The sequence below is a fragment of the Mastigoproctus giganteus genome, chromosome 6, assembly GCF_048544385.1.
Source record: "Mastigoproctus giganteus isolate SK-2022 chromosome 6, ASM4854438v1, whole genome shotgun sequence".
Taxonomy (NCBI): Eukaryota; Metazoa; Arthropoda; class Arachnida; order Uropygi; family Thelyphonidae; genus Mastigoproctus; species Mastigoproctus giganteus.
In genome coordinates this window covers 5199713-5216421 of record NC_143580.1, presented here as the reverse complement: position 1 = coordinate 5216421, position 16709 = coordinate 5199713, and the positions used below count along the sequence as shown (strand labels likewise).

Sequence of the window (16709 nt, the reverse complement as noted above, 5' to 3'; positions counted from 1 at the left end):
CCCTCGATAAAGTCCTTTGCAATGTGTCTGATCTATCTTTACTACAATTGGCTCGACTTAGTTATTTAGTATTTATCCTTATATATATATGTTTCATTTTTGCATATAACCATTATGTTTCCCTACCAGGTTAGCACCATGGACCAGAGACAGCTATGACAGCTATCAAAGCACTTAGTTATCACCTGCTCTTTCACTAAACATTCATAGATATTAAGACTGATGTAATGTTTAATCTAGACATTGATGGCATTAATCAGCTCTTCCCTACCTTGTCAAGTTCTGAGTTTAGGTTTTCACTGACCGTATTACCATTAAATTTAATTATCTTACGTTTATAGCTGTAACCTTTGGCCATATCCACTATATATATATATATATATATATATACACCCTTGTATCATACTACAAAATAAAATATAAATTAAACACAACATTTCTGATTAATCATATTAAATGCAGCCTGATGTAGCCGAGCTTGTCTTGCATGGACAAGTGGGCTGGTGAAGAAGCTTGCATTCTTTGATTAGACCATGATTCAAGCCTGCATACCTATTGAATATGGTTAATGATTGTATTTATTGTGTGAAAATAAACTCAATAACCTAATATAATGGTCATGCTGGTTTATTATTTTTTAAAACTATAATGAAGCCTTCTAACAAACAAAATTTATACACAGAATCTTGCTGTGTGTATGCGTAATAATAAATTTCAGTTAGTAAATGAGTACTAGTGTATTATACCTCATTGTGCAATTAGTAATGGAAGAGATGAATTAGCAACAGTTAGTGGTTATAGATGAAATGATAGTTTTAATTAGCTATATGTTAGATATATACCATTTCTAATAGTATTTATTTCCTTTTACAGAAATCGTATGATAAGCTGGCCTCATGGTGTTCAGACTGTCCTGCATGTCATCCAGATGGTTATTAGCTATTTTCTAATGCTTATTTTCATGACTTACAATCTTTGGCTCTGCATAGCTGTTATATTTGGATCTGGAGTTGGTTATTTTATGTTTGGATGGAAGAAAGCAACTGTAGTGGATGTAACAGAACATTGTCATTAGTTAATAGGCAATTTTTTTGCAGTGGTATTAGAGTTGTGGTTTTCTTCAGAAAGAAAGTTTTTATTCTGCAAGTGCTGTTTGATCAGCAGAAATTCAGATTTTTTTTTTTTTAATCTGACTAAACTTGAAGTGATCACATTCCATGATTGTGTGAATATCATTATAGAAGGAAGCCATGAAAATTAGAAAATGTGAAGGACGAAATAGGAAGTGACTTGATTTTAGATTTATTCACTTTGCCTGCAAACTTTTTCATAGTCAGTTTATTAAATTTACCTTTTTTTTTTTTTTAATTCATGATGTGAGAGCCCATCCTTCAAATTTGTAAACATGGTTTTTGTATTTTTTTTTAAGTGCAACTGATTATTGGAAGTCAAATTCTACTGTTATATTTAGTAACTATTCTGCTGTTACTGTTTATAATTATTTATTGTACATATAGAAACAGCTGGTAGACTACTTGAGGAGAGAAATTTGGTAATTTTGTTTCAACCATGTGAAACTGTGAATGCAAACATTTCAGGATGACAGGAATGTGCTAATTGTGTATATAAATACACAAAAGTATTTTATTTTTGTGCTTTCATTTCATTTTAAATTAGTTTACAGTTTACCTTATATCAGCATTTTCCAAATGGTTGAAGTACCACTAGTGGTGTACCAAATATGGAGGATGCGGAAAGGTCAGGGATTGACCACCGCATATCCTGGAGCAGTATGGCCTTAGTTGCTAATGCTCCTAAAAACCAAATAACAAACAAACAAACTAGTGGTGTGGATGCTGTTGTAGAGTAATATATGGTAAAAAAAATATAATGCAGCCAAGCTCAGTTAAAGAAACCTCAGAAATATTGAGAACTCAGCTATAACACCACAATTAAGTCAGTTAGAAAAATCCCCAATAAATTGTGCCATTTTACTCTGGTTACAAAATTTAAAAATTGCTTGCCTCTTCTATAATGTCATACTTTCCAGTGAACTTTCCAGTGATCAGTAATGTATTTTAGGTGTAAAATATTTTTTGCCTATTAGCTGTATTTTAAATAGTAATCTGCTATATCTCAGTTATTGTATACTGCACAGAGTCGAGATCATGCTGCAAACAATAACTTGCAATAATATAGATAACTCATTGTCATCAGTAAGTGATTATGTTAGGACATTCATTATGAAAAAAGTAAGTAGGCATGGACTTTCCTACGTATCACCAGTTTTGTGAAATCATTACAATATTTTGTTAACCAATCAGTAATGCCAGTTTGTTGTGGCATTAACAATTCTCCTTTTCTCTTGAGTCTTTCTTCACTTTGTACACTGAAGCTCTTCTAGTGCTGCTTAATTTTGTCTTTAATTCGTTGATTTCGTGAATTGGCTTTTCAGAATAGAGTTCTGTTAATTTGCTGTAAACATTCATTGCAGTTTTTTTTTTTTTTTTTTCATTTGGCTTATAGCTGTTTCCTTAGCATATTTTTCTTCAGTAAGAGCAGGACACCATAACTTCTCTTCCAAAGTGAAAATAACTTTGTTGATAGAAACATTGTGTGTTAATAACTTTGTTGATAGAAACATTGTGTGTTGGAGTTAATGGTCATAACATGAAGAGTATCACGGTCTTCTTAGTGATGCTGTAACAGATTATGTGAGTGAAGCGTTTACACAACAGGACTTCAGTGTAAGATTCAATATGTAATCTAGGAAAATTATAACATTAATTTCAAGTTTAGTTTTATCTTTTTTGATCCCATTAAAATTTCCCATTATTATTGCAGAATTGAGGAAAGTTATGACAGTTCCTTGTGAAGTGGATCATTACAAAATTTTTTCATTGATATTTGGAAAAAACACAATACTTTGTTGTTGTTTTTTTAATCAGTACCATATGATTTAAAGATATATATATATATATATATATATATATATATTAGGAAAAAATATCTCGTTATGGGATTCTTTTAGGTGGTTTCAATCATTTTAAATAGATATACATTTATCTTCATAAGTATTCTGTAGGTTTCTGGTGGAGGACATATGTTTAAATTAATTGTGACATACTTTAAGCTTTTTGTAGTGGTGTTATTCTCTGTTCTGTATTTAAGCTTGTTTATTCCAGTCAAGTGACAAAGAGAAACAGCAGCTGCTGCTCCTGTTCCTTCATTGTTGATATTGGTGATAAATATTGTACAATTGTATGTAGCTGTGATGTTTTTTAGGTGTTGGTGAGTTGTATGAATAAGAGTTTTAACCATGTTATAAATTATTGTATGCATATTTTATATTTGTTTCTTTGAAAATGTAATTTCTGTGCACTAAGTATTAGATTGTTAAATTATCTTTGTTAATGTTTAGCACACTGATAATATTAAAGAACTCTTAGATTGTTATATGATATTCATATACAGTATGCTGATAAAGATTGAAAATTTAGGTTTAGAGCTTTTAACTCAAAGTGTGTGTGGGATAATGGTTGGACCTCATTAATATAAAAATATTTCCAATGCAGAAACAGTTTCTGATCATGCCCAGACTTTCAGCACCTTTCAGAGATACGAATGATTATAAAGGAAAATAATTTAAAAAAAAAAAAGCTTCTCTCTTTATTGAAGGATTTGCTGTTTTCTGAATCTAGGAACAGCTCATTGAAAGCTTATTACTTATACTATACATTTTATTTTTTAATATAAGGTTTGTCATTAAACATCATTATAGTATCTGTCAACAAATTAGTAGTTAATCAGGGGCGGGGGAAAGAATCACTTGAGAGTATTATACAGCTATATTATATTCTTATAAAGTTAGGGTTTTTGTGAATATCATGTGCATTCACTTGGGTAACAATAGTTACTAATTGTTGTACTAAATGTGGTGTACTTTTATGTGCTTAGAATAGTTTGGGGGGCTATTAATGAGAAATATACATAACTGTTATAAGCCTCAAAAAAAAAAAAAAAAAAAAAAAAAAAAAATTGTCATCAGCACATCAAGTCTTTGCTGGGTTACTTACTGAAGTTCATTTGATATGTTTGCCTTTTAATATGATTAACCACCTGGAAGGTTTATGTGGAATCATTTTGATCCCCATTTATATTTTATTCTAAAAATCATTCTGTCCACCTATCAGTAGCTCGCAGTACTTTTTAAGAAAAGCTTTTGACCCATTCTCTCTATCAAAAATCTCTAATAAGATTAAAAAGTAACTGAAAGATTAATTCTTCTGCATTTCTGCTTCCTTGTCTAGCATGTATATATACAGTACATTACATAAGTTGTATGGTAAATATCTACCTATTTTCAAATACTTATAAATCCTTTTTTTTTTATCTACTGAATTTAATTAAACTGTTAATTATAGAGTATTTAATAAGATTTTATGCCACTAACATAAATCTTGAATAGTTTAATTCAATTTGAATAACTAAATTTTTTTCACCTTCAGCTAGACAAGATATACAGGAGGGAATACACAGGAATTTCCAGTAAGCATGAGTGCTCAATCCCACATTGTGATGCCTTCTTCATTTATCACATTAAACAGTATAGTAATATGGTTTTATATAAGAGGAAAGATGGACAACTGTTATTTAAAATGCAGAATAATGATCCTTTCCACATTGATATTATTTAAACAAAAAATCACAATTGTGTATATTTGTGATCATCTGGCTACTTAGAACAGTTTAAAATATACATTTTGTAAATTGAACTTACTAGAGATAAATGCCTCGTGTAGTGAATTTAGTTTTAGGCAAGATAATGGTTCTAAATAAGTAGTGATATACAAAAAAAAAAAAAAAATTATACCCCAGGATACACAGCAAGTACAACAAAGACCATTATAATGTAAGTGGACACATGTTGTTTGGCATGATTCAAGAAAGTTTAAAGTCAGTCGTGCATATAAATCTTTCTTTATTTATTTTATTATTTTTGGTTGTTACTGCCCTAAGCTATAAAAATACACCATTTTTATTTTTGGAATTATTTTTTAAAACAAATTTAACAGTTTACATGGTTGAAAAATTTTAGTCAGTTGAAGGTTTTTTTTTTTTTTTTTTTTTTTTCAAAATTCTTGTGGAAAAGGAATTTTGAAAAAAATTTTAAACGGACTTTAATTTCTTGTCTATTCACCAGTCTCTGTTAATCAAGAGACCGGTGAATATTAAAATTCACCTATTAAATTTATACCTATTAAAAATTCCTAAAATTAATTCCTATTAAAATAGATCACAGCCTTCCAAACTACATATCAGATATCAATCTGATATGTGGTTTGGAAGGCTGTGATCTATTTTAATAGGAAACCGCTCTTCATAGTATCCTTGAAAAGGCACTGAAAGTTACAGCAGAGTAGCTAAGATGGTCTGCATTCTGCTAACAGGCTAAAAAGTGCACTAGATACATAGTATCCAAACCTTGGCACAGAAGTGGACCCTCAAAAGTTTTTGTTCATTCATTATAGTTATAACAAAAGAAAAAAAATCCTCATAACCAACTATATACCTGCACCCCATTATACTATTGCACAATCCTTCCCTAGTCTTACACTTATTTTTATCTTCTTTTGTGGTGTACAAACCTGTGTTGACAAATTTCATGCTAAGAATTAAATTATAGAGTACTGTAATTTAGTTTTTTTTTTTTTACTTCTTTGCATCTGGTAACTAATTAAAGTCCACTGAATATTTTATGTAGTTCCCAAAATGTGGTTCCTTGTAAATAGTATGCTATAATAATACTAAAAGAGACATTGATTTATGATAAATATGTAATTATGTATGCTAGTATACACTTTTGTAAATCTTGTTAGCCATTTCATTTTAAATTGTTTTACTGATTTAGTAAAAAATTCTGTAATTAATACAGATAACCCTCACTTAGTGCCCCCCCCCAGCCAATGTGAATTTGTTATAACATGGCTTATATTTCAAAAAAAAATTAATGTAACTTATATCAATAATATGCAGAAATATATATTGGGTATGGGCAGTCCCACTGGGGTTAGTGTACACTTGTTATATGGAGATTTATGAACACCACCTCATGGTTGTTGTCTCAATTATTGTACATACATAGCTTTCTCAATAAAACATTATTGATAGTCAGGACAAAGCATGTGCAATCGATAGAAAAATTTCCACATAACGATGGCAGTTCGTAACATTTGCAAGGCCTGCAATGTTTCCCTGTGTTGTGAAGGATGTATATCAGCAACTGTACCCACAAATTGTACATTATTCACCTGGCCAATGCAGTTGAAGATAACGGCCACATGGCCACTATAGCAGGAATCAGAGAAGTTAGTGCAGATCTATAGGAGTTGATCTTCGTGCTGCCTTTGAGAAATTGCATCTGAGCCTACTTCTCTGAAGGTTTGACTGTCAAAGTCATTGAATGGTGAACTTTCACTATACAGCCAGTGCATGAATTTGTTGGAGGAGCATGACAATGGCTTTTCACAAGTGAGTGCTGTGGAGCAAGGTTGGAACCACTTACATGCAGCAGAAAGTGAGTTTTGTGAGTGCTATAGACAAATTTTGTATAACAAGCTCTCCACCCTATAGTTTAAGAAAATAATGCTACTCTGCATTATTCTTTACTGTCTTATTTTGCCTGGAGACCATATTGTTCCTCCTGTGACAGAGCTTGGACCTTTAAATTTTTTAGACACAATCCATGATATTGTTAAAAACTGGTCACATTTAGTGCCTTCAAATTTTTAATGAATAACTGATTCACCTTCTGGACATTGTTATTTAGTTAAAAATAATATTAGTGACTTGTTGATTCATGGATACACACAGTTTCTAAAGAGCTTAAGCTCAAGCTCTGTCACAAGAGGGGACAGTATGTTCCCCAGGCATTAAAGACAAAAAGCATAGCACCCCTGTTTCTTTAATAAACTCCTTAGGTTTGCTTTCTAATACTGGAACCCATGGATCCTCATAAGTGTTTATGCATTTCTAAGGAACATATGTACATACTTTTAATGAAATATGTATATAATGTAGAAACCTTTTGTCATTTTGTTTCTTTAATAGTAAATAAATATGGTGGGTTTTTTTTTTTATAAATTTTGCATTTTTTGCAAAAAAAAAAAGAATAAGGTTGTTGTTACCAGTGAACACTGATTTTTAAGTAATGTGGATTTGTCACAAGCACATATCTAAGTGGGAGTCATCTGTATTATTATTAGTTTCACAATTATTGTGTAGATCCCTTGCATTGTGCATGCCACAATTTGAAGACTGCTGGGTTAGGAAAACTGCTTCTTTTTCAACATGTTTAAGCACCTTTGTATATTACTACTTTTTAATTTATAGTTTGTTGTGCCTTAAAATAATCACAGGACTATTTTTGTATTGAGCGTTTGGTATTCTAACAGTGTTTTGTGCATTAATTGCATAGAATGCTAGATTTTGTTCTTTTGGTACCAGGCTCACAGAAACATTTATCCTAAAGCACAAATTCTTAATGTCTAGAATAATAAATTAGAATACTGAAACATTCCTATGATCGGACCAGTATTTATTATAGTTACCTAAAAAATCATTAGTATTGTTTAATGAATTACAGAAATGGATCCATCAAACTTGCAACCTATTGTAATCCCAGTTTAAATCATGTAATATATTCATGTGTAATTGGATACTCAAATTGAATGATGGTTAGTTTATTTATTATTTTTTTTTCCCACTGATGACTAGTTAAGGTCTGTATTATTTTGATTTTTTTATGTATATTTAAAAATTACACGTGTGTTCTATATGTATATATATCTTAATATATAGTTTTTGTATCCTCGTGGCTAGTACTGTGGTTATGCTCGATAATGTGGGAAGAAGCTTGGGTTTAGATCCTATCAAGACTGAATTTTAATGGACATTTTTCACATCATGGCCAAGTTATCCAATCTGTGGTGAGAACTGCATGGTTTTATCTCCCAGAAACTTTTTTTCAAAAACAGGAAACCACCCAAAAAATATATAATACAGGCAATATACTAATGCCTCATGGCTTTAGTGACATGCAACAACAGAAAGGCTTGTTGTCATTGTTTTTATAGTTTATGTATTTAAAAAAAAACTTAATATTATTTCCAAGGAGTTAGTGAGAGTTTTAAAATTTTAGAGCAGTTATAAACAATAAGAATTTATTTTATTAATGTTTAAGAGATTTATTTAGAGAAAAATATCAACTATTTTTGACCAGATATCATGATATAACATCATGAATAATATCTTGATATTATTTAAGTTAAAATGTGAAAGTTTATTGTGTTAAAAGTTAAAATGTGAAAAAGCTGGTTTATTGAACAGCTGGTTGTCCAACTGTTCACAATAAACCAGCCAATCCCATAACAATTTTTACTTAATTTCTTTATATATATTTATTTACAGAATATTTTCTTAATGTGAAGTTGTAGTAAAAACAAAATGTAATTTGAACCTTGATAGTCTGACATTCAGTATAATTTGAATTTTTAAAATACTTTGTGTAAGACTGAAAATATCAGTTTTATGCAAAACACTTCATTAATTTGAAACCACAATAATTTTTAATTCAAAATGGTTTTTAGCTCAAACAAACATTTTTGCTCAATATAATTTGAAAAATATTTTTTGAAAAGAATTGAACTAAATGTTTAGGATAGTTGGATGTACTCAGCACTAAACTGTGGCCATTTTCCGTTCACATATTTGTGCAAGCATGTGGCTTTGCTAACAAGTGTTCTGCAAATGCTTCTGTGTGTCTCACTTCACCACCATTGAATATTGTTTTGTTTAATTATATTTAATTGTGTACATTAAATTTATTACCAGGCATATTTGACTGATAATCATCTGGACAACTGTCTACATTTAATTGTGATTATGAACATGATTTAAAAATTTGGTAATCATGCTGTCAATTTTACCACTAATTTTAGTTAATATATAATTAATTTTTTTTTTTATTCTTAGTTACATTTTGTGCAGTCATTACTTTGAAAGCACATTTTATTAAAATATACATTTTTAAGGAAAATGTTTTTTTATAGATAGGGTAAAAATATTTTTTTGGGGTGGGGGAGCTCAGAAAGAGAAAAAAAGAAATTGTAGCTACCAAGCTCATAAAGGTTAGCCCCCCCTAAGTTACATTGTATTGATTCTTGCCACTGCTAAAATTGGGGGAGTCGAAGAAAATTTATTTTCTTAAACAACTCCACTACAACTACTCAGTGGAATTTATGACTTCATTATTTATAAACATTTGGGTTAATATTTACAAGCGCGTAAATTGATTGATTGTTGCGAGTAGCAGTGATTGATATGCCATAGCTTGCTATGGTTTGTCTTAGTTAGGGTGTTTTTCTCCCCCTTGCCACTGTTTTAAAATCGGGGTTAATGTTTAAAAGTGGGTACCCCTTCTGATTGATCATTGAAAGTAGCAGTGATTGACATGCCTAACCTGTTATGGTTAGTCTTAGGGTGTTAATTCTTCACTTACCACTTTTAAAATTGAAAAATGAGTTCCCAATTTTAAAACAGCAGCAGTGGGGGGGATAAACATACTAAGACTAAACATAGCAGGCTAGGCATGTCAATCGCTTCTACTCGCAGTGATCAATCGGAAGGGGTATCTGCTTGTAAGTGTTAACCGACATTTGAATAGTGCTCAGTTATAAGTTGATTGTGCATTTTTAATGGTTGTGTATGAAATTTGATGCTTGCTACATATGCTAGAGGGCTGCATATGCTGAAATTTTAGAATTTTACCCAGTCTGGCCCTAAGACAGTTCCACCCGACTTGCACCTGAACCCAAATTCAAAAGCTGCTGTTGCTACCCAAACTGTACCTGGCATGATGACCAGGCCCATCGAGCACATCCACATCTTTTAGCTATCAGGTGATGTACCTTTCTACAAGCAGCCAATTTTTTTAGGATTTTTTTTCTCTGTCAGAACTGTATCATGTGATTGAGTTATTTATAACTACCACTGACGTTTATTCAAAGAAGTCATAATAATTCTTACCGTCACTTTTTTTTTTTTTTTGCATGCTTTAAGGATTAACGTATAAATGAAATGAATATTGGCTCATTCCACTTTGGTGCTAAAGTTTAGCAGACACTAATTGCATGGCAGCACTGTCTTAGATCACAACCAGTATTTCCACCTTTCTGCTAAATGTTAACTGTCCACAGTTTGGTCTGAGACTGATTATGATTTAGTCTAGCAGGATTGAGCCAATCCTGAGGGCTAAGTCCAGGCATGTGCAGACCTCTAATGTACACCCCAAAACTGCAGTGAAAATATTTTATAATTTTAACAATTAGCTAGGCTGTAATTATTTGGAATGCACAGTTATTTCATTTGGATATCAGTATTATACTCTGCAAATCATTGGATCAATTTTGTGGGTAGTGTGCTTTGCAGGACAAAATGGTCTGTGTGCCTTGAAGTGAAAAGACTGCTATAAAAAGTAGCTAACAAAGGCAGTATTTGAAAAAGTATACAAAATCCATCTTTATGGAAGATGGATCTTGTATACTCTTTCCATCCCATTTAAAATTTTAGTTATATAATTTTTCATTTTAAATAGCCACACATTGTGCACAACAGTGGTTTAAAGTGCAGAAAGTAATTTTTAAATAATCATTTGAATACAGATGAAAACAAACTTGCTAGAACTTTTAAACTAGATATACTTAAATGTATAAGTAATTAAACACTAAAAAAGGAATCAAATGCTGCCACTTGTGTAAAAAGCCACATTTTTACACAAGTGGCATTTTTACACATGCCACTTGTGTAAAAAATTATATAAATTTTGTATAAAGATGTATGAAGTTAGTTTTAAGGATTTTTTTATTACAAAATGGATTTTACAGTAAAACATTTTTAAATCAGTGAATAAATTGGTATTTTCATCTCATTTGGAATAAATGTCCTAATTTTTATCCCCTAAAGTAGTAACCACTGTATAGCTCCTTCATTAAAAAACCATTTGCCATTTTTCGTGCATCTATTTTTTTTTAAATATAGGTTTGACAAAAAACACGCTCTTCATGAGCTGAGAGTTAGTTTTATATTTCAAAATGTACATTTTAGGTGGAGTAAAGGGGATATGTATCTTTAAAAGTGAATAATAAATCACTGTTAATATGTAATTGGTGAAGTGTAAATAAAGCTATAGTTTGCTATATTGGTGTGTTATAATGTTTTTCTATGTGCATTAATTTCCCCTGAACATTTAGCTAGTGGCTAATAAATCTACGGTCACTGTTACTGACTCAATTTGAAGTAATTAGTGATCAAATAACATCCCCCCCCCATAACTACCCCAAAAAGTGGAATAAGGAAAGCTTTTAATATGCTCTGCTCTGGCTTTTACTCACAGGAATTGGATTTTTCCTTTCCTGTTCCACAGAAAGGCACTAAGAGATGAAATTTATAAAACACAGAAGTGTTGAGGAAACTTAAGGGCAAATGCTTTCTTGGAAGGGGAAAAGTTTCCTAACTACAATTAAAACCTTTGAAGCATGCATTGCCTTATGGTTTATGAGTAATTTATTACATTTTGCGCACACACACACACACACACACAGGGTGTCCAGAAAAAATTTATACACACTTTGATTATTAATAATTTCTGTGTTTATTTTAATAAATTAAAGTTTATAATTTTATAATGAAGAAAAAATGTGAGAAAACAATATGCATTAATGCAAGTGTTCAAATTGTCCTCCATTCTCATCTAGGTATTGTTGACATTGTCGAGAAACCGAATTGCTTACATCACCTAAGTTATCTCTCGATATTGCTGCACATTCTATTTCAATAACTTGCCGTAATTCAGCAATTGTCGCTGGTTTTGTGGCATAAGATTTATCTTTGAGATATCCCATAAATAAAAATCCAATGGCATTAGATTTGGAGAATGTGCAGGGAAGTCCACACTGCCTCTTCATCCAATCCATGTGTTTGGGAAAGATTCATCCAGATAAGCGCTAACATGATGAAAATGGGGAGGTGTGCCATAGTGTTGAAAATAAAATTCATCACTGTCCTCAAATAGCTCATGAATGTGTGGGACGATTGATTCCTGAAGCAAGTTGAGGTAAACAGCACCAGTAACAGTTGCATCAAAAAAAGAATGATCCAGTCAAACCCAAGGATGATAATCCACACCACACTAATTCCCAGTAAATTCAAATGTTTCTTAGTAACGTGTGGATTCTTGGTTGCCCAATATGAACAATTGTGTTGATTAATTGTACCATTCAACTTGAATGTTGCTTCATCACTCCAAAGGATCTTATTAGCATTAGTAGAGGCATTTGATGCAAGAAAGCGAGCTTATGCAGCATCAGCCAAAAAAAAAAAAAAAAAAAAAAAACCCACTTCCACTTCACCCCTTATTGGCAGAGTCCTCTGCAGATTTTCTTAAAAACAACTTGGAAAATTCAACCCTATGATCAGGATCATCTTCATTCAGGGTTAGCACTAATTTTGGAATGTACCTTTTTGTTAGCTGACCGGGCTAGTCGGGTGGGTAAAGTGCCTGCCTGGCAACCCAAAGGTCGCGGGTTCGAATCCCGCCTCAGGCTTGGATCAGAGTAGTGCAAAAACCTTGGGAGGTGCATTATGGCCACAGAAGCCGATGCGCTAACAACAAAAAAACTTTTGTGTTTTTTTAAAATGTTATACACACTGGATTTAGGGATTGCTGTTTCAGAAGCAGCTTGTTGGAAAGAATTATTTGGTGTTTGTCGGAAAAGTTCCAGCACCTCTTGCGATCTCGTGGGGCTTGTGGATGTGCAAGGTCTTCCTGATCATTGCCTGTGTACATTTTTCACAGTGCCTTCTGTTTCAAACTTCACAAATATGCAAAATTGTGAGATGCGTTGGTGGTTCATTGTGGTATTCACTCTTAAACTGTCTGGATTTTGTTGATATTTTCAGACTTCCAATACCACTTCAACACTAATTTCTGCTGTTCAAATGTAAGGCGGAGATGGGCAAAATCCCCTGGTGCTGTCAGACAACTAACGCACTATTCAAATGTAAGTCTAGTCTTCTCCATTATTACCACCAACTTGCAACTGAAAAAGAAAGGTTACTGAGGGTGTCCAAAAAAAAAAATACATTTTTTTTGGACACCCTGTATATGTACTCTAAACACAAACTGCTATTAAAAGACATGAAAGAATAAGGAATTTTCTAGCTCCTTTTAGCAAAAACAATTTTATTCCTGTGGAATGAAAGACAAGTGCAATAGGAATTATAACCAACATATAAAAGAAGCAATCCACAAGGGTTAAACAGAATATTCATACATTTTAGATACTCTGCTATATTATTCATTAAAAATTGGATTACGTAGGAAACATCTAAAAAATAATAATCACAAAATTAAAAGTAGATATACAATTAAAAATACACAAGAATATCACAAGTATTGTATAAGGCATAGTGTTTGGTACAAAAAAATATACTGCAAAAGAACAATGCAAGTTTTTTTTTTAATTAATGAAACCCACAAATGCAAAAGTATTACAACCCCTATGGTATAGGGGTTGTAATACTTTTGCAACCATGTGTTGCCGTGTGTGAATTGTAGATTGAGAAGACAAAAGATACTCAATGACAACAGAGTTGAATTTCTGTAGGTTGAAATTTTCAGGAAAAAAATGTGGAGGAAGGTTGTTACAAAAAAACAGAAGGGATAAATAAGGAAAAGGAATAGTCAGTTCTATGATTTTCAAGTTGGACGGTGAATAAAACCTGACTGGTTGTGGCATGTGTTTAGAAGAGTGAGGGAATTACAGGTGCCAGTTCAGAAGAACGTTGCCTATGGAAATATCTATAGGAAAGGCATGCAGCAGAAACAATGGCTAGTGGTATAGAAAGTGAAGAGGCTTTCTAAGAGACAGGTCATTAATTAACCTGGCTGCCCACTTTGGAGATTGGTCAGAGGCGTAAACACAAAAAGCAGAGGTGTCATGGGAGTTACAATATACAACCCACAAAAGCACTGGCATGCCAGCAGCTGATTTTATGGATATACTGGGTTTTATCAAAAGAGTTCAGGGACTGCAACTTAGAATTTTTGTAACTTGTTGAGACATGTTTGGTGATTCATATTGTAGACAGTAAAGTATGAATTACACTTTTATCAACAAGAAGTCTGAATTTGCAGGCATTGAACAGAAGGTGCCGTGTGTGTGTGTTTTTTTTTTTTTTGCATTTTAAACTGGTTTTAGTGAGCAGAAAATTTTCATCAGTTTTGTTTCAAATTAGGGGAAAATATTAAAAGCAGCTTTTGGAGAAGATGCTATGTAGCATTCAAAGACTTCAGTGGTTTGGCAGAGTTGATCCTTTTCTGTGGCTGCCTTTCAACTTCAAAAACCAACAATTCCATTATTTCCGATGACCAGGAGTTATTGACTAAACTATTCACAAAGTTACTAGTGAAATTACTATTTCCTATCGGGAGCTTCAGTTTTCACCTTTCATAATCACTGATAATCAGACAGCAACAATGGAAGACTTCTCCAATGCCCCAAAAAATGCAAATGTTTCCTGCTTGTATTTTTTAACTTCCACTGCATTATTCGTTATGAATTCGTCCTGTAGAGTAAAATAGAGAACTACAAAAACAGCCCTTGTGATTGTATGATGCTGTTTGGAAGAAACAGCACGAAAGGCTCAGGAAATTGGTGCTTACATCAAGATGCCCCTGCACTTGATTTTCATTCAGGAATTTCTTGTGAAGTACTTTATCGCTGTGGTCCTCACCTCCCATACTCATTGAATTTGGCCCCATGATTTTCCCCCTCCCCAAAAAGTCCACAGATTTGTGACAACTCAGGAAATGATTCAGAACATTATAGGAACTATTAGCAGTTCCAAAAAAGCCTGTCAGAAATGCTTCCAGAAGTTGCCAGAAATGTTTGAATTATCAGAACTTCAAAATAGTCAAGGAAACTATTTTTAAGGAGATCAATTCAAAGCCAGGAAACTTCAGGCATCTACTTTTTTTTACCATGTCTTATATATGTATATAAACTTTAAATATACAAAACTTGAGCACACAGAACAGCAATCTTATAAATAAACTGTTAATTTTAAAGAGAACAATTTGCTGTTCTTTTTAAGAAATACTATTCTAATATTAAGGGGATGGTTGGGTGGCAGAAGACAGAGTGGTAATCAATGGACACTGCTCAACATGGACTAATGTTATTAGTGGAGTTCCTCAGGGTTCAGTGTTGGGTCCGTTGTTGTTTTCGGTGTTTATGAATGATATTGATGATGGTATATCAAGTTTAATGTCCAAGTTTGCAGATGATACAAAGGTTGGTGGGGTTGTTAAGGACACTACTGACACTATGCTGCTGCAACAGGATCTGGAAAGGTTGAACAGATAGGCTGAGAGGTGGCAAATGAAGTTTAACATTGACAAATGTAAAGTACTACATATGGGAAACAGTAACCCCAGAGCAACGTATCAACTCTGCGGTACTACACTGACAGTGGTGGAGAATGAAAAGGACCTGGGGGTAATTGTGCAGGCAGATATGAAGTTCTCTGAGCAGTGCAGACGAGCTGCAAGAGTAGCTCATGGTGTCTTGTCAATGATATACAGGAATTTTTCTAGCAGTGATAAGGAGGTGATTATTCCCTTGTATAAGGCAATGGTTAGGCCACATCTTGAGTACTGTATACAGGTCTGGAGACCTCATTTCAAGAAGGATGTAGAGCTGCTGGAACCGGTACAGAGAAGGGCAACAAGATTAGTGAATGGAATAAAGGGTTGCTCTTACGAAGAAAGGCTTAAGTTTTGCAAATTAGAGTCTGGAGACTAGGCACCGGCGAGGTGATCTGATAGAGGTGTATAAGGCTTTGAATGGTTTGAGCATGCTCAATGCCAATGGGATTCTTCTTCTTGCTCAGAATAATCACCTCAGAGGGCATAAATTCAAATTGAGGAAGGACGGATGTCGGATAAATGTGCGGAAATTTGCCTTTGGCCAGCGGGTGGTTGGTTGGTGGAACCGACTTCCATCACTTGTTGAAGTTGATAGCCTAAACAAATTTAAGGCTCAACTGGATAGGTATTTCGAACGAACGGAGGGGTGAAATGGGAGTGTTGTGTTTTTTGTTTTTTTTGGCTGATGCTGAATAAGCTTGCTTTCTTGCATCATATGCCTCTACTAATGCTAATGCTAATTAGGCCAATAATATAACAATATCAAATAAATTTGGAAAAATTTTATGAAGAAGCTCAGTGAAACTCAAGCAGTTGCTCATGATGTTTTTAAGGCTTTGGATCATGTTTGACACAAAGGTCTAAAGCTCTCATCTTTGAGGGATTGCTCACTGCTTTTTTTGCTGCTGGGTATCCAGTTTTTTCTATGAGTGCTCAATGTAGCTCACTGACACTGTTTTCCCTAATTCTGGCGTTTTCCCAAGGTTTAATTCTTTCTCCTACTTCTTTCCTCTTGTATATTAATGACCTTCCACTAAGTGGAAATCCATACACAATTTTCAGAAAGCTTTCTCTGTTCAAACAATTCCAACTTCTCAAATATCGAAGACTAGTTCCTTGAATGTCAGTCTACAGGTAGGTAGAGGAGACTGGCCAGGGTATG

General features: G+C 33.1%; 1 protein-coding gene across 1 annotated transcript in view; it reads left to right on the top strand.

Moving 5' to 3' along the window:
- LOC150083839 (high affinity copper uptake protein 1-like) overlaps positions 1–1247 on the top strand; it is a 54496-nt gene extending 53249 nt beyond the window's left edge. The window contains exon 5 of the mRNA XM_090374897.1: positions 874–1247. Within this exon, the coding sequence (XP_090231023.1) occupies positions 874–1075 (202 nt within the window). The 3' untranslated portion in view covers positions 1076–1247. The remainder of the gene's footprint in view (positions 1–873) is intronic.
- The last annotated feature ends 15462 nt before the right edge of the window (positions 1248–16709 follow it).